Source organism: Mastigoproctus giganteus, chromosome 6 (assembly GCF_048544385.1).
Source record: "Mastigoproctus giganteus isolate SK-2022 chromosome 6, ASM4854438v1, whole genome shotgun sequence".
Taxonomy (NCBI): domain Eukaryota; kingdom Metazoa; phylum Arthropoda; class Arachnida; order Uropygi; family Thelyphonidae; genus Mastigoproctus; species Mastigoproctus giganteus.
Window position 1 is genome coordinate 20,435,763 of NC_143580.1, and position 23,590 is coordinate 20,459,352.

The following is a 23,590-nucleotide window of genomic DNA, read 5'->3' on the forward strand; positions in this document are numbered from 1 at the left end:
AAGTTTTCTGATCAGTGCAGACAGGCTGCTAGGGCGGGTCATGGGGTTTTGTCAATGATATATAGGAATTTTGCTAGCAGGGAAAAGGAGGTGATTGTCCCTCTGTATAAGGCAATGGTCAGGCCACGCCTTGAGTACTGCGTACAGGTCTGGAGGCCTCATTTTAGGAAGGATGTAGATTTGCTTGAGCGTGTACAGAGAAGAGCAACACGATTGGTGAGGGGAATGAAGGGATCCTCTTACCAAGAGAGGCTTAAGTTCTGCAAATTGCAGTGGCTGGAGACTAGGCACCTGCGCGGTGATCTGATTGAGGTCTATAAGGCCTTGAATGGGTTGAGCACGCTGAATTCTGATGGGATCCTTCCACTTGTTCAGATTACCAACCTACGGGGACATAAGTTCAAATTAAGAAAGGACAGATGTAGAATAGATGTGCGGAAATTTGCCTTTAGCCAGCGGGTAGTTAATTGCTGGAACAAACTTCCATCTGTCGTTGTGGAAGTTGATAGGTTAAATAAATTTAAGGAGGAACTGGACAGGCATTTGGAGGGAATGGTGTGATTTTTTTTTTTTTTTTTTTTTGGCTGATGCTGCATAAGCTCCTACACTTGCTTTCTTGCATCATGTGCCACTACTACTACTACTATAATCACATAAAGGTGATTTTATAACCTTTGTGATTAAATTATAAATTATTATTATTTTTAAATTAGTACCGAAAACAGTATTTTTGTATCAATACCTGTATTTGAATACCGGAAAAAAATGACCGGGATCTCGGTATTGTAAGCCCTAGTAGTGCCCCTTTATTGTTATCTACGAAGATAATTTTCCTACCAAGGAAACAAAAATTTCAATTGTTCATCTTTAAGTTTATCAGTGAATTATGATACTTGGATAAAAATGTGGCCTCATTACAAAAGAAAGTTGTTAAAATAGGATTTTGAAAGCATCGGCGACTAATATCACATTGCTCAGTGTATATTGTCAGTAAATTGTATGTATTCTGTGGTCGAATTTCTGTTTGCTGGATGAAACACCACAGTTTCCGGAAAAAAAAAAAAAAAAAAAAAATGCTACCCTCGCCTACAACCGACTACCCAGCTACGTTGTGAAAAAGGTCTATAAAAATTCATCGAAGGGACGAACTCAGGTCTTTCCCACAGAGGATGGCGATTCTACCAACTCTACTATCCACCAGGGCCAGAAATGAAAGTTGTCAAACTTTTCGTAATTCGTGGAATCCTTGAAGGAAATTCAAGGAGCAAATGTACAAAAGATTTGTGGTAACAGCAGCCTGACATAGCCGAGTGGTCAGGAAAGAGAGTACAGTAGCACACACTCTTTGAGTGGACCGTGGTTCAAGCCCATGATTGCTAAATATGATGAACAACTGTATATCGACCGCCGTAGCCGGATGGTCAGGCGCTAGGGTACATAAGTACACGTGCTTTGAGTGACCTGGATTCAAGCCCATGACTGCTAAATAAGGTGCCGTTTCTTGCATTCTCTCGACCTTGTCAACTCCTTTGACCGTGTGGTCGTTCCAGTGTATAAAGAGAAAATTTATTTATTTTAATTTGTTTAATATATGACTTACTTTCAACTACGAGTTGACTTAGTTCATGACTTGCTTTAACCTCGGGTGGCCTACTTCAAGAAGATTCGTTGCACTCATGTGATCAAGCATTAAACCACTAATTCTGAATAAATTTCTCAGCTTCAATACTTTCTTGATATCCATGACCGTGACTTTCAATTAAAAGGAAAGGTTGACTAATGGCACTGAATTGGGGTTATCAAGCTCACCGAGCATGACCATAGACCTCGAAGAATGTTTGCAGTACTTAATGTCAATAAACCGATGGTGACATTAGAACTTTTTCAAAGAAAGAAAAAAAGTATGTCAAGAATTAGCATTATGCTATAGAGAAAAAAAAAAAAAAAATGTTTGTTATGAAGCAAGTAATACGAGATTAATGTTTATGAAAGCTGGTAATTGAGTTAATAGAGAAAGACTTCCAAAAGCTTGCTCTAGGCATACCTTCCGTTCGTCAAGAGTTCAATGATTTTTTTCAGCCATGGGAGTCTTCTGTACAAAGAAAATTTAAGAGTTCAAACTTAATACGATGAATGTGTACCCAAAAATGAATGATTGAGTGAATATCAGATTTGGTAGTCTGGGACACATTTTTAGAGGCCCTAAAAGTAAAGTCGAAGGAGCCTTGGACTAACAGCTGTTACGGGCGAAAGGCTTTGTAGCAACTGTGCCTCGGTAAATGCTGGCCTTATCGCCTTTTAGATCAATTACCTCTAAAAGTGGCTTTTTGTTGCAATAGGGCAGTGGTTTTCAACCGGGGTGCCGCGGCACCTTAGGACGCCGCAACAACATTCCAGGGGTGCCACGTAATTTGGGTTTAAGTTACTTAAACTTATTTTTTTAAATTTATGTTTATTTCAATATAAAGAGGTGTGCAGTATCTTTTTAATGTTGTGGTGATCTATAATTGATGTTTACTTAGTACCTCTATATAAAGAATAAAATTATATACTGTATATATATAATTTGTATTATGAAATGCAATTTTTATAATTATATTATTGTAATAAATATCATATAACATATATTTTTAATATTATATATATACTGTATATATATTGAGAAAATTGTAGGGGGTGCCGCAAAATAAAAAAAAAATTACCTAGGGGTCCGTTATTAAAAAAAAAAAAAGGTTGAAAACCACTGCAATAGGGTTTTAGAAGCATCGGCAACTAAGGCCATATTGCTCCGTATATACGGTCTGTAAATCACGTGTGTGTGCTGTGGTCGATTTTCTGTTTGCTGGTCGAAAAACCCAAGTTTCCAGAAGAAAATGCCTAGATATACCCTTGTTTGAGACCGACTAACTCAGCCACATTGTGTAAAAGGCTCATAAAAATTCCTCAAATCATCGAAGGGACTCGAACTCAGGTCTTTTCCACCCAGTGTGGGGGTGGACAGCGATTCTACCTAACTATGCTACTCACGAGGGCAAGAGTGGTTTCTGCTATTCCTTCAACAAAGGTGGCATGTTTTGCTTATAGTTAACTCAGAGAAAGTAATTTCACAGTTCCAATCGATTGATCATGCTTTTTTGTTATCTCAGTAACTTTTTATTATTATTAAATTGAAGAATCGGAGCGAGGACATCAATAAAATTTTCAGTACCAGTGTATAATGGCTGCATCAGGCAATAAAAAAAAACAAAAAAAAAAAAAAAACATCCATTCGTTGAATATTTTACAAAATAAAAATAAAACCGCAGGGAAATATGTCCTTGCGTACTAATACATTTTATAAATAATAACAACAATAAAGTCGAATTTAAATAGCCTAGGATCCTAGAGTGTCATCTTGTCTCTGAAGCCTTGCACTTTGCTTCTGGAAGATATCATTAATTGATCAGAAACGCTATTTAGGCCTAATATTATATTAATGCCGAGAGATTCACTGATGGCGCCCCAGTCCGACTACCAGTTTATTAACAATAAAGGAATCTACAGGGAACGTGAAATTAAATGAACATAAGAATCGAATTTTTAGAATTATTAGTTGGCATACCTTGGTCAATGATGCATGCTGCAATAAGAAGATTCTTGGTACTAGAGTTACTGCAACTCGGAAGGAAAAGATTTTTACAGTTATGGTGCTTCCCCACACCTCTATGTCGATTAATAGATAATAACATATGTGCAGCTTAGATGGTAATGATCAGTCTAGGCTAGGGATGTTACATACTAACCAGATTAGCTTAGTTATTAGGGGATAGGGACCAAGTCAGCTGCAGGCGTTTGTTCTCTCTCCTGTATGTACGGCGGCTAAGCTTTGAAAGCTGCAGGTGGTAAAAGGAGTGTGTAAGAGGGGGATGACCCTAGAACCCATGTAGGGCAAGCCTACTCCAGGCGGCCGCCAACTTGGTGGTCACATGAACGAGTGAGCAGCCCAATTGGGTTGAGCCATATAGAGATGAGTGAATAAGGGCGCTGTCCCTTTTCGGGCTTTTTTGTTTTTTTTTTAAGCCATACAGGCTACTAGATAGTCCCAAAGCAGGACCAATAAAGGGTTCCTGAAGGGTTAATTCCATAGAAATATCCAGAAACTGGAAAGCACGTCTGGTCTAACAAGTACTCCTATCTACCCACTGATGAAGGCTAAAGATCCAGAAATGGCACCAGAGGATGATCTTAATCATCTTTGCAGGACTCTGACTGGGTAACAACAGTCCCCGTCAGGGGGCATGGAGCTCTGAGTTCGTATGAATTATAACTAATTATCCATTTCATTCTTCTAAGGCATCTTTTCCTCTCCCTCTCTTACCATCACTTTCCTACCTCTTTTTTTCTTTGCTCAGTCTTATAGGGATATTGAGGATAGCTGATATCTTTATCCCATACTTCAAAACGGTGCAGTTTGGGTGGTGGAATCCGCCGAGAATAAGTAACGTTAGTCTTCTCCACATGTGAAGCGTTACTTATTCAAAGCAGTGCAGTACCTCGGAAACTCCTTGTGAAGGTATTCACAATATGAGATATAATTAAACGATGCATGCATACTACCTGGGTAGTAGAAATGATGGAAATGTATTACCCATGCATAAACATCTTTTTACACTCCATTTAGTCAAGAAATATTTTTAGAATAATGATTATATTTGATTTATAAATAATTTTTATAATACTGTATATCACGAGTGAATAAATGTTTAAGAAAAAACAAATTTGAATTTTTGAAAAACTAATCCTGAAATTTGTATCTAGCTATGGTCCTGCCACCTATGCAACAAATTTTAAAATTAATTGACTGTTTTAATGGATTTCAAAGGATATTGACTAAGGTTTTGTGTAGAATTTATATATTTCTATTCTTTTTTTAGAAGGGATTTTGTGGGAATGTTATTAATCTTACAAAAAAAAAAAAAAAAGAGATCTGCACTCCGTTATATTTTTAATGGAAATATGAAAATACAGTACTTTAGTTTTAAATTGTAATATTATGATGCTGCAGACGACATGACGTTTCATTGGCAACTTGCCAAATCAGTGTAAAGACGAACAAATTCTTACTAATTTACTAGCCATCACATTTATATTACATTATTATTAATTTTTTTACATGGTTAACAAAAAAAAATGCCATATACTATTCAATTAAACAGTGAAATAAAACAAAACGTTACAAGCTTCTTTATGGTATTAGTGTGTCTGACATTTTTTTTTTTTTTTTTTTTGCTCATGTTGTGTAGCTTGCATCATATGCTACAACTAATGCTGCGCATATGCTTTTACGAATATTGTTATATTAATAAAAAATGTTTATCTTCTTGATGGTAGCAACGCCTGTAGAATGAAAGAAATAATTTATGCTTCCATCTGGAAAACTATGAAAGCATTTTGAATGAATGGAAACAATTTATGCAACTTAAATAATGGAAATACACGATAGCAAAATATACGAGGTCTGTCCAAAAAGTATTCGGACTGTTACAATATGGTCGATACCCATACTTAGGGGTTGAGTTGCCTCTTCGAAATAGCGTACTTCCGAGGGGAAGAAACAAGGTTACTATTTTAATACCACTCATATACCACGTGATATGAATAATATAGTTTATTAAGCTATTCGACTAAACCACTATACATTAAGTTGACGTTTCAGGTATCTTACAGATACCCATTATTACACCATGCTGCTGACAGACTCCCTTTCCGATGTTTCCAGAAACCACGAAGAAACAGTCCAATGATTTTCTCACTCGGAAGCACTCTGGTGACTTGAGGGATTCTGTGTTTGGCTAAAACTGTAGTGGCAAATGCCATGGCAACCAGTCTCTGTAGTTTCATTTTTCCTTCAAACTGCATTACGAACGCGTCTCTGAACTTCATAAGACTCTTTAATTGTTTGGCCTTATTCGTAGGGTGTGGAGCTTATTGGTAGTGATAAACAAATTCAGTAAAAAAGAAAGCGCCAGGAGGAGTTCCACTAAGATGACTGCTGTTTGGTTTCGGGATCATGCGTGTATGGGTATTTCTAAGCTATCAAAGTCGCGTACCAAAACAATTTTTCCACCTGGGAATATTAAGTTGGTTTTTATGGCTGTGATAAATGGAGACACTTCCCGTTATGTGTAAATTTGTGTTCTTTTTAGGTATGCTATATTACGAATTGTTATATTACATCTTCTGTTATACGTGGGTTTCATCAAATATTTATGCTAACTTCACGAAGGGATTAGGCTTGATATCAGTTCCAAAAGATCTATTGAACCGATGAATAAGCCAAGCTTCGAAACGGTGCCGTCTGGGTGGTGGTATCCGCCGAGAATAAGTAACGTTAGTCTTCTCCACTGGTGAAGCTTTACTTATTCAAAGCAGTGCAATACCTCTGCAACTCGTTGTGAAGGTATTCACAATATGAGATATAATTAAACGATGCATACATACTACATGGGTAGTAGAAATCATGGAAGTGCAGTAGCCATGCATAAACTTTCAAAATATATTATTAATGACAACGTAATAATAAAATCTTAATTATTAAAACTTCCCAAACCGCGGATCTGGGATGACGCAGTTTTGTATTTGTATATGAAATAGGCGTTTTAAGTATACGCCGCTACGTATGCTTAAACTGAAGAGACAGCATGTGAAGGGTTTTGTTTGTCCTTTACCGTGTGGTTCTCTGAATCTTTAGTGAAGTATCACGTGAGTCATACTATAAATTAAAAAGGACTATATATTCACGACACACTAGAGTAATTGCCATCGAACCGAGTTTTTCCAAATAAACTCCTAATGCTAATCTCACAGCAAACCATTGTGTGGGTGTGTGTGTGTGTGTGCGTGCGCGCGCGCGCTTGCTCTCTTATCTTGTTTCATCACCCTATTATTATTTATTTATTTATTTTTTTTTTTGGATGGCGAAGCAGTAACATATGCGTAAAGCGCCTATTTATCTTCACCACGTCCGTCTATTCACCCGTCCGCATGTAATAACTCCATTCTCGGTGGATAGATTATTAAATTTTATATTTCGCTCTATTAGAGTGATTTATCCAGCCAAATTTCATTAAAATCGAAACAGAAATCCGGCAATTATTATTTTATTATGTATTTATTTGCATATATATCACACAGGCACTAGCGTAGCTACCCTTTTTCGGGCCCGGAGGCAAAGAACACGTTCAGGTCCCTACTTAATGAAAATTGCAAAAACAGGAGACAGCCAAATACGCCGGGTACTTAAAGGACCCGGGCCCGGAGGCAATTGCCTTGCCTGCCTACATGGTAGCTACGCCACTGCACACAGGATATTCATATACAGTATATCGTACTCGAAGCACTGTATATTATGTTTATTGCTGTGAGCTGATTGAAGAAAATAAATGGGCAACTATGGCAGATGGGCAGAAACGAAATGTTCTCAGTTCGCGCATAAAATTGTTGCTTTACTTTCTTTTCTTGTTAATTCATGATTTGTATTTACTAAATACATAAATCATAAACTGTTGCTATTTTCTTATTATATTAATTACTGCAGAAACGTTAAAGCGAGTTATATATTTCAACTATCGTTGAAATCAAAGAACAAGTAAGTGCATTACGAAAGCGTTGACAGTATACCGCAACTGTTTAATTTATTAAATCACAGAACCCGAAATACACGTTACGTTCCACTCTGTTGATCACACACACACATCACTGAATTATGACCACCCATCTAATACTGTACTGTGTTGGGCTACATTCGCAGCCGCAATTCGCCTAAGCATTGACTCCAGTAGCTATCCGAAGACATCCGTAGGGATCTGCAGCTGTGCTGACTATAAGGCTTTCCACAGTGTCGGAATAGATGACGGTTGCGTGTCCATACGCCTCACTTTCGGTCCAAAACATCCCACAGGTGTTCAATTGTACTGAGGTCAGGAGAATTTGGAGGCTAATCAACATGGGTGATATCTTCACTGAGCACAGTTCCCGATGACATGGCGCATTATCCTCTTGGAAGGTCAGCTTTCTGTCCGGGAAAAATGCATTGGCAAGGTGTGCATGGTCTCCTAAGAGCTGCCGATAGTCCCCACCAATGAAACGTTGATCCATACGCACTAGGAGTCCTAGTTCTTACCTCCAAAAGATGCCCCGTATTAAGCAATCACCTACTTGGGTAGTGAGCGTGATACACGATTGGTACATGGACTCTTGTTGTTTGCGCCACACACACACACACACACACACAGAGTACATTGGCGTGTTGTATCGGTATTTGGACTCATCCGACCAGCACACTCGTTTTCAGTGTTCCAGTGTGCAAACCAGCGTTTTGTACATATTTTAATGTACATGCGAAATTACGTTTAAGCCTGTATTTTATCATAAATAAATCAGAATAGCACCAGCTACTAAAACTATGGCAGTATTTAAATAATAATACCCAACGTAAAAATAAATCGTTTTAAATTTTTTATAAACGTAATGCTAATTGCAGTCTTCTTACACATTTATAGACACTTGATTCGGGGCTAACCTATTAATACTTTTTTTCTCTTTTCACCTGATTTTAATCAAATTAAATTAGTGTAATCACTGTTATCAAAAAATATATAGGGGGCGCTTGTTTGGAAGACTGATCCACAAGAATTTATAAAATATTTATTGAATTACATTTCATAATAATTAATACCCAATAAAGTTATTTGAAGCTTTCGTTACCAGTCTTATGTAATATTGGTATAATGTTCACAGAAACGGATAGAAATTAAGCTAATTACTTATTCTTTATGCATTATAGATTGACTTCTGACGAAGTGCATATAAACATAATTAGCATTACTTTATATAATAATAATAATTATATTAATTGACTCCAGTAAATATCCGAATATAATATAATTATATAAATTTATATAATTATATTAATATAATATCGGTGTGTAGATACACCACAGCCAACTCTTAAGAAATTACAAAGTAGTTGTAGGCATCATTTGCTCTTTCTCATATTGTGCTCTGCCTTCACGACGAGTTGCCATGATATTGCACTACCTCGAATAAGTAACGCTTCACTAATAGAGAAGACTATTGTTACTTATTCGAGGTAGTGCAATATCATGGCAACTCGTCGTGAAGGCAGAGCACAATATCTAAAGAGCAAATGATGCCTACAACAACTACTTTGTAGTTTCTTAAGGGTTGTCTATGGTGTATCTACACACCGATATTATATAGATATTAAACTCTTAATGTATTATGCCTTGTGCATTTAGTTATTTTAAATATAATTATATTAAGTAATTAACATTACTTAATATAATTAGTTTAATTATATAATCTTGAAATCTTCCATCTGATCAATGATCGCCAACATCAATCCATTCAGTACTGATCTACTAGTGATATATTGCCCTCCACCACAATGTAGTCTTCGCCACTTGTCACTCGTTTGGAGAGGTCTAGGTTGAATCTCGTCGACGACTGGAGGAATTTCCGCAGTCCTCTTCCATTAAGGCTGTAGTTAGCAACTTTTTCACTAAATCAGTCATATTGACTGATTTAGTCGGTCTCAGGCAAGGGTGGCAGGCTTTTTCTCCCAGAAACTCGGATTTTTTTAATCCAGCAAACCGACATAGAACACATGCACAGCTTATAGACATTATGTACGGTGCAATATGGCCTAAGTAGCCGAGTGGTCAGGAACGGGAGTGTAGTAGTAGTAGTAGTGGTATGTGATGCAAGAAAGCACACGCTACTTGATTAGCAGTACGGTTGATCTGCCAATCCGTTCTGGACCAGCGTGGCAGATTATGCTCCATTTCCCTCAACATGAACTCTTCATTTAAAGAAAAAAAAAAAAAAAAAAAAAATATATATATATATATATATATATATATATATATATATGTTTTTCTTTTTCGCTCCCAGCCTTAATTTTCTTTTAAACATCTACTCACTCTGTACAAATCTCAAGTCTACATAGAAAATATAGTAAAACCTCGATTTAACGGACCCCGATATAACGGATTTAACGGACTGGGCATAATAATACAGTAAAAATTTTTTTTTAAGGTTATACAAAACCTCAGTGTTATTATTAATTAAAAATTAATTAATACTAATAAAATTAATTAAAAATCACCTATTTCCATTATTGTTTGATAATTACCTACTTTTATTTTTATAATCAAATTCAGGAAATTGTAGTCAAGAAATCGGTTTTTATTCTTTCTCAAAACGTGTTCAAATAGCTGCTTTCCCAGATTACTCAGATAAGATAAGAGCAAGCGGTGACTTGCGAGCTGAACATGACTCGGGACACTAAACTGCAGGTCTACCAACTCGCTTTATTTCGGTCTCAGTCTGCCTCAACCTATCGTGCGGTCAGGCTGTATACAGTGTTTCTGTGATTTCTGAATTGTGACTTTATTTATTAAATAATTTTGCAATCCTTACAATTTAAAATGGCATCAAGTGATAGAGGAGTTAAAAGAAAGCGTATAAACTTAAATGTGACACAGAAATTAAAGCTAATTGATAAATTAGAACAAGGTGTCTCAGTAGCAGATGTTTGTGAAAATTACGGCGTAATGGAAAAAAAAAAAAAAAAACTGTTTCTGATATCCGTAAATCAAAGGCCAAATTGCAACATAATTTTATATTGTACAGTACTGTATAATTGTATTAAAGCTTTTTTTTTTTACATTAAGAACAATAAAAAAATGCCCCCCCCCCCAGGTTACATTCGATTTGACGGACACCCCCCTTCTTCCCTATTAGTCTATTAAATAGAGTGTTTACTGTATTGTTCCATGGGTGGATTTGAGAACAATATTCCACCCATGGAATATTGTTCCCACGACTTGAGTAATACCCCCAAAACTCTGAAGCTAAATTCCCTTCTAAACAGGGCTGCCAGGTTAATTAATGACCCATCTCTTACAAAGTCTCTCCATTTTGTCTCATAGATGTTCAGTTTCTACTGAAAGCCTTTTATATATATACTTCCATGGGGACACTGTTCTTTGAATTGGTATTCCCCACTCTCTTTAAAATCAATCAACTTCAAACTCACAGAACCAACTTTTCCTCTTCCTCATTCATCCCTTCCAACTTCTGAAACAACTTTCCTTCATATGCATTGCTGAAAAATTAAAATCTACAGAAATTCAAGCGTAATAGCAACAAGTATGTTTTGCCTTCTCAACCTACAGGTTGTGTACAAGGTACTAAGGTTCTAATACTTTTCGTGTTTGGAGATTTCATTAAAAAATGTATATATATTACTATACTGGTCTCTCTGCTAAAGTCCATAGTACTGCACAAATAATGCAATGGTGTTAATTATCATAGAACAAATTTGCCTTTGCAACGAGCTGCCATGGTATTGCACTACTTTCAAACAGCCAGCTACTCCAAATAGTTAATTTTCCATATGTTTAAAAGATGAGACTGCTATGATGTTCTGTTGCAGGACTAACTAGTCTCTCATTAGATAGCAGGTGATCTCTAGTCACAAACGGACAAATAAGTTGTAAAGATGTTGTTAGACGAACTTCCATAGGGCATACGAAATAAGGTTTCATAGTTGTAATATAGATAAAAGTTCTGTTGAAAGCCGTGCAATACCAAGACAACTCGTTGTTTCTTTTTTCCTACCCGGTGTGGGGAAGACTGTGGTTATACCAAATGTGCTACCCACAAGGACCCGAGAGTTATGAACTGCCATAGTTTAATAAGTGTCTACATAAATAAACTAATGCATTACCTTTTCCCAACGATTTCTATAACGGATAGTAGAATTTCTGGTGCACTGGAGCCAAGTGCCATTAAAGTCAGGTTGGCAACGGTATCATTCCATACTCTTACTTCAATTACCTCTGGTTCAGTTTCAACAGCAGTGGATAATATAATTTTACGAGTTTTGCTGGTAATTTTCTCAATGGAACACATAAATATATCAGCAATGATGGCGATCCCTAAGAAGCAATAAATTAATCCTACTAGATAAAGAAAAGCCCGTGACTCTCGACTCCAAGTATACTCATTGATTATTGGTAGTAGCAACCCTTCATCGGAACAAGTGTAGTTATAGAGTGTTCCCTCTGACATCTTGGTGCTGATAATTATGACGTCACTTCCTAGAAAAGAATTAAATTATATTAATAATTCAGTAACAATAATTCTGTCTACAAATAATTTGTTTGTTTAATAAAGTGCAAACAAATAACAGGTTATTTGAACTGAAACCTGAACCACAAGTATGGACATCTAGCCCTCGTAAAAATAGAAAAAGAAGAGGTAATCTCAGCCAGAACCCGAATAGGTCATACTCACCTCACACATCTCTACTTGCTTACAGGAAATGATCCTCCATAGGGTGCGCACTGCTCGCAACCACTTACAGTAAAACATACTTCTTGAATGTAACTTGTTCAACAATGCCCGACGAACGTCTTTCAGTATCATTTCAGATCTACAACAACCTCTGTCTCTCAATAGCATCATAGGCAAAGCAAATCTCTCCGAATTCTTTCTGTATTTAAAACAAATTCAAATGTATGACCGTTTCTAACTGCTTCCCATGCAGTTATCATAAGTGACTCAATTAATTTGGGAGGCGCAATATGGCCTAAGCAGCCCTTGCGCCAGAAAATACCACAACAACAACGGGAATTGCTTAACACTTTGAGTTGCTCACATTGACATCGGCTGCACAATGTGAAGGAATGGGTTAAACGCGACCCGCACACCCCTGCCTTAAGGGTTGAGAATAGAAAGTTTTGCTATCCTAGAATAGGAACAGCTCGAACAGAAAATATACCATACCTGGAATGCAAACTCTGAATCGAATCACTCAAAAATCCATAAGGCTTTTAAATCAGCGAAAAACTACAAGACTCAGCTCTGGTCGTGGATAACACAGTTCGTAGAATCGCCATCCTTCCCATGCCCTGGGGAAAGAGACCCGAGTTCAAATCCTGTCAATGACAAGAGGAATTTTTATGGGCCTTTTTCACAAAGTGGCCGAGTTAGTCTGTCTCAGGGGAGGGTAGCATAGTTTTTCCTCCCGGAAACTCGGGTTTTTCGTCCATAAAATCGATCACAGAACACACACAATTTACAGTTTGTTATTTGGTTTTTTAGGAGCATTAGCAACTAAGGCCACATTGCTCCGGGAATATGCGGTGGTCATTCCCTGACCTTTCCACATCCTCCGTATTTGGTGGTCACGGGCTCGAACCTCGGTCTAATCAAGAAGTGTGTGCTATGCACTGCTGCTCCTGCCTACCTGGTTACGGAGGCGCCCCAATTTACAGACATTATATACAGTGCAATGCGGCCTAAGTTGCTGATGCGCCTAAAAATCCCAGAATGCCTCTTTGGTTACCACTGTTGTAGTGGGTTGTTATATGATTGCCTTATAAAGGCCACAATCAACCAAATTCTGTTAACTTTCGTTGGCCTCTGGAATCACGAACTGTTTCCGACCACAGGGTCGCCTTTTTCTGGTTGTTATTTGGTTATAGGACCAATCTCGATGCACTCGAGACATACAATCGTGAAAACCCCAGCAAGGTCCAAGTTAGAGTCACTTAAATCTTTCGTCTTGCCTATTCTCGCACTGAGTTGCACATAGAGGACCCCCTACGTGTCTACCCACCTGTTTTATATCACATGGAAGTAGCGCTCCATTTCATAAAAATGGAGGTGTAACTAATAAAGTAGCTATTCATTGCAGGGTTAAATTACTTAATCTTTTTCGTAGACCTACGCTAAATTCTTTTAATACACTAAGATTTTCGGAAGTTTGCCAGGTTGAGACCAACTTTATTAGCGTTAAGAGGTGAAAGAAAGAAAGAAAAAAAAAAGATTTTGAAATCATTTTCAAATTATTGAAAATTCAAACGCCAAGGAAACCTGAGCGAAGGAATTCTTGGGGCTTTGAAATCTTGGCTCAGCCTCCAATTCAACAGATCTAGCACCATCAGAATTCCATTTATTCCCTAATTTGAAAAAAAAAAAAAAAATCTGGTTGGCATCCATTTTTCCACCGACAGCGACGTCATTGTTGTAGTGGATACATTCCTGTAGACTGAAGAGAAAGCTTTTTCTCAGCTGGAATCAACTCATTGCATCGTTGGCAAAGGTGTATTGACTCCAAAGGAGAGTATATTGAAAAGTAACATGTTACTAGAATCCTCAAACAAATCTTTCATATACTCAGGCCACGAACTTTTCAAACACAGTACGAACCAAAAAAAAGAAGAGGTCAGGTTAGATTGTTCAGAAAAGCACTGAGTCCTGGTTATTAATGAGTCAGTATCATGTTTGTAAATTGTGTATATGTTGTATGCTCGGTTTTCCAGTTTTCAGGGAGGAAATCCAATTTATTTGAAAGGAGAAACCCATGCACTTCAAGCACTGGCAGATTAACTCAACCGCTGTTTAAAAAACAATAAAATAAAAAACTGTAAAAAAGTTCCTCTTATCCTTAATAAAGGTTGAAAATATCGTATATTAACTATCAGTTTGGTTAGCCTGATTTGGAGTTTGAGATTAAACATGGAGAAATAACTATAGTCTACAGTAGGGCGGGCCTCCCTAATCATGGAGCTGATAATGCACCAACTCTTCAGGGTATATTACAGTAGGCGATTTAAAGACGAAAAATAACAAGACATTAGTTACAAAGGAACAGACAGACTTAAACAAAAATAGAATAGTTATCAATAAGGTACTACAACAGACGTAAAGAAGTTTATGAATATAAATAACATTCTATAATCATTCCACACATGACTAAGTAGGCTACTCAATGTACTCAATTTGCGAAGTGCAGCAGGTCACGATGTTGCAAACGTGTCAAGAAAAGCAAATGTTGTCCATAGTTTCTCATTTACTTATGTGGCTATTCAGGTTTAACGGCTTTCGATACTAGCTATCACCGGTTTCTTTGTAACTGAGGACTCTTGACCATTCTACTGATGCATCGCATCAGTACAGTAACCTCTTGGTTAACGAAAACTAGGCGCTCCTGAAAAGTAATTCACAGAGCGAAAGTTCGTAAAGCGGGAGCGATGTTCTCATAGATACAGGTGTCCATAAAGTTCTTGCGCATTTTAAAACTGCAATAGCTTAGGTCCTATATAAGGCAAAAACAATCTGTAAAATTTGTATTAATAGTGGCAAATTATGCAAGAAAGCAAGCTCAAAGCATCAGCAAAAAAAAAAAAAAAAACCACCATCTATCCATCTCCTCCAACAGTTTGCCTAGTAGTTCTTTGAATTTATTCAAACTACCCACTGCCACAACGACAGATGGATGTTTGTTCCAACAATCAATGACCTCGCTGGCTAAAGGCAAACTTCCACATATCTACCTTGAAACTATCTTTTCTCAATTTGAATTTATGTCCTCTTATGTGTGTAGTCTCAGCAAGAAGAATATCGAGGTGCCTATCCTCCAGAAGCTGCAATTTTCAGAAATTGCAGTCCTTAGTAAGATGACCATTTTATTCCCCTCACCAATCTGGTTGCTTTTCTTCTCGGGCCTCGCACTGAAAAGTGTCTCCAAATCTTTACAAAAGGTACCTTTCAATTCAGGGAAGAACTCCTAGCTGTCCTTTTCCCGAACACCAATTCTCGCACCCGGGTTCACTAAAACTCTAGGACCGGCCTTGAGCTAACTACTACTTTTAATAACTATTGAAGTTAAACGAAACCCACCATTCAGATAATCTAGACTTGAATATCTTAAAATGGAGAAGGAAAATAATAATCGGGAGTTATTTTCAAGAAAAAAATTTTTAACATTCGCTAGAAACATAACTTAAGAATTACTAAGTGTTAAATCGTCAGCTCATCAAATTAATGTATAACCCTTTGATTACTTCTTATAGTAAAATATTCAATAATTAAGTTTACTAATTATGATTGTTATAATAGCAATTAACTATCACAGCGACGAATTAAAGCTCCATAAATAAATCGTTTTACAGATGATGCTTAAGAAGAAGCATGCAGCTTACCGAGAAACAGCAACACACCAGAAAAGTGTTTTGCTCTTGTAGGACAGCTCCACGCGAACCAACTGTTCTTAGGTGTGAGCTTTTAGTAACCTAGAAACCAATTCGCCAAGGGACTACATTGAAATCATCGTAGTAAACAGACCATGTCGGTGAAAAACACGGTCAAGAGCTTATTTGTTTCATTTCCAGTACTGTTCGGAAGACACGGGAAAGATTAAAAGAAATTATAAGTTGTACACATATCCCTGTAGTAAATATGGCATTACTGATGGTAAAATTCGACCAATAAGGAAAAAAAAATATATGTACTGGAGGAAAAGACAAAAAAGAAGCCAAATTTAGTTCTGCGTGTAGTAAGGAAAAAATACGATGAACAAAAATGGAAGGTGAGAACAAATCAAACGTATCTTGCAGCAGTGACACAGCTGGCTTGTCTCCGGGAAACAAAATGGCGACAGTCATCCCACCGATTTACTTCAACAGAAAACAATCTCTTCTTTGCGTGACAATATCACTTCGGATTTTCCATTGATAGTTTTTCTACTTTAAACCAAAGCAATTTCGAAACAGCTGTGTAAATATTATTTCCAGACATACACGTGCGCCAGCTAGTGGTGTAATTACATTTTTGGACTAGAGCCAACCAAACGACTTCACTTCTGTATATGTAAACTTTGCTATTATATTTTCAATTTTAATGAAACAAGTGTGACGTCTACATATAAAATATTGTCATAAAACAGTAAATAAATATAATATATATTTAATAATATACACTGAATGATCACTGAATTATGACCACCTACCTAATACTTCGTAGGTCCTCCTTTTGCCCTCAGTACAGCAGCTATCCGACGTGGCATTGATTCAACAAGATGTCGGAAGCGTTCTCGTGAGGTAGGGACAATCAACCTGTGTGTAATGCGGTCAGAAATGCAGATATGGAGGTGATTGGTGTATCCAGACGCCTGATATGCCTTTTCCATAGAGTCCCACAAGTGCTGTATGGTATTGATAACGGGGGAGTTCGGAGGCCAATGGATATGGTGAAAGTCAGAACTGTGTTCCTCAAACCATTCCTGCACAACAAGTGACCGATGGCTCGGCGCATTATCATCTTGGAAGACACCATCGCCATTCGGGAAAAGTGTAACATAGCGGGGTGTACACAGTCAGCAAGCAGTTGACGATAGCGTAGACCACCGATACATTGTTCACAAACCAGGGGTACAAATTCCTGCCAGTGAAACATGCCCCACACCATACAACCGCCTCCACTGGCTGCACTTTTGATACCATGCATGATGGATGAAGAACCTAATGTTGTTGATGCCAAATCCGTACACGACCATCCACGGCGTGGAGTAAATAACGTGATTCATCCGACCAGCACACCTTCTTCCAGTCTTCTAACGTCCAACTTGCATGCTCTTTGCACCAGGCGAGCCTATTACGCCGATGAACCTTGGTTAGGAGAGGATGCCGTAGGGGTAATTTGCTGGTATCGCCCATACGTGCAGCGTCCGACGCATGGTCATGCCAGATATTGTTCCGGGTTGGCCCATGTTGTATTGGGTAGTCAACTCTTTAACAGTGCTGCGCCTGTTCAAGTCGTCGGACCCGGCGCTCACCTCTAACATCAGCCTTTCGCTGACTTTTGCAGTTTTGCCGTCGGGTCGTTGTTTAACCATTTTGACGACAGTCCTGGTACACTTTAACTACGGCGGCTCTCCAACACCCACCAGTTCAGCCGTTTTGGAAATGGAGGCACCAGCTCGTCGAGCACTCACAATCTGTCCTTTATCAAAGTTCGATAAATCCTTCTTTTTACCCATCACGCTCGGAATGGAATTTTACTACTTACTGAACCACTGACACCTTATCTATGCTACGCAGGTTGACTAACTCTACATTCTCGTACCTCACGTGGTCAACGGGTCGCATTCAGTTTCCATAGGAGTGGTCATAATTCAGTGATCACTCAGTGTACAGTAATTAATACAACGTTTTCCAAACTTGTTTTATCACAACCACAAAATTAAACAAGCATCTCTTGTATATCTCCCTCGTTCAAAGATGTTTCACGTATTTTTAATTAAGTGTGAAAACAATTTTGCAGCATTACACTACAAATTTGTAAGATTTCATTAATACAAATTGATTCTGTAGCCATTGACCAAACCCACCACAATAGGAATATTTCCTCTTTTCCAGGAAGAAAGCATTTAATCTTTTTGACCAATCATCGTACACATACGTTACCCTCCAAAGAGCGGATACATGTCGGTTCCATTGGCATCACTGCCAATCACTTCAGTGGTATGTAATTTTTCCTTTTGATATACTTCACATCCTAGGTAGGCTTTAACAGGTATGAGTCCTCCATTTATCGTGAACAGTGACTAGTTGAGTTATCGATGTGTGACGTGTTAGTCCGGCCTCACCCTCGTGGCCGTTCGATAGGACTCAAATTGGGATTCTGCGTCAGCCATTCCAACTTTTGTACATTCATGTCCTACTGAAAGAAACAAGAGTCTATACCAAAGAAACTGCCACACAGTAGGGAACATGGAATTGTGAAAAAATTTATGGTAGGAGGGGAACCTCCACCTCCTCCGGATTTTATTGTTGGCACAAAGCACTCTGACAGCAAGCGTTTTCTAGAAATCTTCCACACACCCGCCTATCTGATAGGTGTGGCAAGATTCGTCACTCCATAGAATGGAGCAGGTTTGCCATAGTCTGTCTTGGGACCGCCCTAACTTATAAAAAAAAACCTAGAATGAATTTCCACTGCTCTATGGGCCAATTACGACGTTTATTGTAGCATGCACGGAGAGATCGCTGATTGTGGTTGGTGACGTTTTGCTTATGCGCCACCGATCTCCCATGAAAACTGAGGCTGTGGACATACTATGTACGGGAGGTACAGAGTATGTTCGTACAGACCTTAACGTCCATTGACCCCTTTAACTAGAAGTTTGTTTCACAGGATATCCGACGAAATTGTCATAGTAGCCTTGCGAGTACCTCTGGCGACGTGGTTTAACGTCCGTGGTCTTCCCATGGGTTGCTGGCGATGGTAGTATCGTCATGCTTCAATTCGATGGTAACATCACCGAATGTCGACTTTGGCTTAGGCTGTTAGCAATTGTACGAATTGACAAACCAGCAATGTGACATCCCAAAAACAACCCTCTTGGGTTGTTTTTGGGATGCCAATCACTTCAGTGGTATTTAATTAATTAAACTACCAAAGTAGTTTAAATATAAAACTTTAAATATAAAAACTGATTTAAAACCGTTTGTGTTAATTACAAGCGACTGACCTTGCAAGAAGGGAGGGTTAAAAAATATATTCACATGCATACAGAATGCTTTATTCCCTTCCCCCATTTTGGCTTCATCATTACTATGATTTTGATGAATTATAAAAAGCTTCATGTCTACAGAAGTCTGTTTTCATTCATGAACAACATACAAAATTAATCACGGAGCAAAGGTCTGCACACAGTGACAATAAAACTGCAATTTAATTGGAGTTTCATAGTGAAAAAAAAAAGTTCTTATTTATATCCCGTCACAACCAGACGTCAGAGGAAATCATGAACACAATCGATAATCGCATTTGGTAATCACGCAGGCTTGAACTACGGTTCAATCAAAGAGCGCGTGTTACTCCAATCCTGACCACTCGATACATCAGGTAACCCTTTAAACAGAGGAAGGGACTATGCCACCAATGGAACCCTAAATCAGACTGGGCCAGAAGCAGAGAAATACATTATCGGGCACTTAATAGAACTATGGGCTAATAGCGTATTTGCCCGAATCACTGAGCTGATCGGTATGGAGCGAAGGGGGACAGAGGTGCTTTTTCAGTTCAATTTATGCTCAAAAGGGATTGAGATCGAAGATTGGGCTAACCAGGGGAGATGCTCGAAGTTTTTCTCAAACCGCTCTCACACATTTTATGCGGCGGGTGGTTGAACTTCATCTTAAGAGTATCCTCTCCATAAGTAAATACGACAAAAAAATTAGATATGCTCTGACGATTACGGTGCCCTCAAGGGGGATCAGAAGACCAAGGGTATGCCATAAAAACATGCCCGGTGGTCCGTATTCTCGAAATAAATCAAGATGATTCCAGTGCCCTGTGTGGTTCCCTCCATATGTGCTGAAAAGCATAATAATAAGACTCCTCCAACTATACTATCTTCACATAACTTGTCTGAATACGTCACATACCTTGTTACTTCTTCGATTTGCATATTTTTCAAGACTGTTGCTTAATACGATGCCCAAGCAGTTATACAATTTCAGTGTATATATAAGTTTCTAGGAATTCTTCCCCCGGCCACAAATCAAAGCCCTGATTTAATCTATTTTCCACTTTATGACTTTGGCTTGTCCGTCTATATTTGTTGGTAAATTAATCCCAATAAAAATTGTAATGTTACTCTTATTGATGCTATAGGAAAGGGGAGAAAAAGGATTCGTGGTAAAGTGGGTGTACCACGAAAATAATAAATCTTCAGGGTTCTAGGAACCAAAATCTTGGCGATATTTGATGTGTTATAAAAAAAATACTGTCACCTATTGTGAATACCCTTATTGCATACTGTAAAGGCCCGTGGATAGCGCATTATGCTCTCTCTGTTCTACGCGGTGTGCAAGTACAGCGATTTTGACAATTTTAGATACTGCTTAATATCTACAATTCTCTTTTTCAACCTGCTCACGTATCCCTTGAGGCAATGATGTAAGCAATGGAGGAGTTCCACTGTCAAATGATCTCACATCCTGCCCACATTTTCCGGGAAAAATAGGAAAAAAAGAAAATTAAAAACATTCATATGACGGAATGACTTCACTCAAAATAATCCTGTAGAATGAACCTAATCCAACGCCTTTTCTTTGTACTTAAAGGAAGTAAAAAAAAAAAAAGACAATGGCAAATTACTGGTGAGAAATGAAATATAGGAGCCAGCCAGAATGAAAAGCAGGATAACCTCACACTGTATTATCATGTCCTCATCCAATCAAATTAGCGCTAAAAGTTCAATCTCAAGTTCTTTCCAACGATTTCTCTTGCTTTCAAACTATTTCTAGTTATTTATATTCAATTATTTGCATATCTATGATAAATTTGTTTTAATAACCCAACTTAACGAAACAGCAAACGTAACTAATGTTTAAATAAATAATTTTTATAAATTAATAAAATGACAAATATATCTGAAAACCAACGCGCCACCACACGTCAACCAAAAGAATGCGTTAAAAATCGATAATTTAGAAAAATCAACATAGACATTATTTATGGAATAACAGATAGCGCAAGATAGAAATGTGTAATAAGGAGTTTTTAAAATGTTTTTGGTAATCATAAAAACTTGTGTAGAACATTTAGTTGTAATTTCTAAACAAATTGTTACAGTGGTTTAAAATTATTCGTTTGATTATACTGATATTTTTGCTAATAAAATATGCATTTCACTTCACTGCCTAAAATTCTAGGCTTATGATGCATTTAATATCGCATCATATTTTTACAGTTAAATTATTAGCAATATCTCAGTAGAAGTGATAATTTAAAGTTCATGTCGGAAGGCGAATGACCCTTAGAGTTCACAGATTTGTAGGAAATTGCTATACGTGAACAATGGCTACAAAACACACTTGACCTGTCCCAGTTTTCTCCCCATTAGAAATGTTTCGACAGTCCAATTTAGTTCGTTATCGCGACGAAATAAATCTGTTATAAGAAACAGTACTCTTTTAAAAAAGCAAAGAAATTCTGCGGATCATAATTTCACAAGAAATGTGACCCGAATTCCAACTGTAGGTTAACATTGTCAACTGCTGCGGAACGGTATGTTTTTTTAGACACGATAAATGTAATGTCGGCTATGGTAGAGTAATTCTAGGGAAAGAAAGAAGGGGTAAAAAGTCAGTGTTACGCAAGACTGTCTAAGACAACTATCAATGTCTAGGTCAGATCGAATAATACTGATGCGTTCATCATGGTGACAGATTTAGCTTAGCGAAACAAAAGTCAGTCCTGTTACACCTTATTTTTTGTCAATAATGCAGTGGATGAAAGTGGGAATATTACTGGGGTAGAGTTATTTTCTTCGAATGCCCGTAACTAGTATACTACCGTTACCATGGAGTAATTATTTAGTCAGATATGAAGTTTTCTGAGTAGTGCAGACAGACTGCCAGAGCAGGTCATTGGGGTTTAATCAACGATATACAGAAATTTTGCGTAGGGAAAAAGGAGGTGATTATCCCTTTGTATAAGGCAATGGTCAGGCCACGCCTTGAGCACTGCGTACAGGTCTGGAGGCCTCATTTTAGGAAGGATGTTTAATCGAGTACAGAGAAGGGAAAAAAAAAACTGGCGAGGGAAACGAAGGGGTTCTCTTACTGAGAAAGGCTTAAGTTCTGTAAATCTCAGCGTCTGGAGACTAGACATCTGCGAGGTGATCTGATTGGAATGTATAAGGCCTGGAATGGTTTGAACAGGCTCAATGCTGATGGGAGTCTTCCTCTTGCTCAGATTCCCCATCTGAGGGGACATAAATTCAAATTGAGGAAAGACAGTTGTAGAATAGATGTGCAGAAATTTGCCTTTAGTCAGCGGGTAGTTGATTGCTGGAACAAAGTTCCATCTGTCGTTGGAAGTTGATAGCTTAAATAAATTCAAGGAGGAACTGGACAAACTTTTAGAGAAAATGGGTGTGTGAAGTGTTTTTTTTTTTTTTTTTTCTTTTACTATTACTACCATGGTTACCAGCCTGGCCAATAATACTATTGTTATTTTGTGTTACTAAAAAATTAATTATGTCATTTTTCTAATGTAATCTAGAAGCTCCAATTACAATGACGTCATCAGACCACCTGTGCATATTTGTATGAACACTGGAGAGAGAGATGACAACCCTTTCCATACATAACCTTGACACCGAAGTTCCGCCTCACACGCAACGTCATTTATAGGCAAACAAAACCACACAATAGCAACTGAAATTGTTATTATTATCAGTAAAGCATGCGCAGGAATGCGGCATCCGGCCGAGTTAGTTGTTGACTTTAGTCAGCGCTGCGCATGCGCAACTAACAGAAAGGCTGACTCCTACACGTATCGTAAAATGTAAGAAGGCTAACCTGTTTCTCGGGCATGTATGACATTCCGACTTAGATCAGTCGGAAGTGGGAGTTAACCAAGCTTGCTGTCTTAAGGGAATTATCTTAAAAGGCAGACAGACCATATGAGGAAAAACTGGTATATCGATAGATTCGAAATCATGTTCAAGTTTAAATAAAATGGATTTAATTAAAACAATGAGATTTAAAATAGCAATTGTATGGCGTGCCTTACGCACCCTTGACATAAGGTACCAATGCGTAATGCAGGTCAAGGCGGATCTTTTACCATCAGTGACGTTTCGGAGAGTACGTCTGAGGGTTGCTTGATTACTGTTACGAGCCCGAAGAATGAGGGGGAAGCGGAAAGCACGAATGTG

General features: G+C 37.9%; 1 protein-coding gene across 1 annotated transcript in view; it reads right to left on the reverse strand.

Annotated features, from left to right (window-relative positions):
• LOC150084050 (sodium/calcium exchanger 2-like) overlaps nucleotides 1-23,590 on the reverse strand; it is an 89,675-nt gene that overhangs the window by 57,246 nt on the left and 8,839 nt on the right. The window contains exon 2 of the mRNA XM_090375873.1: nucleotides 11,795-12,167. Coding sequence (XP_090231999.1) covers nucleotides 11,795-12,138 — 344 coding nt within the window. The 5' untranslated portion in view covers nucleotides 12,139-12,167. The remainder of the gene's footprint in view (nucleotides 1-11,794; nucleotides 12,168-23,590) is intronic.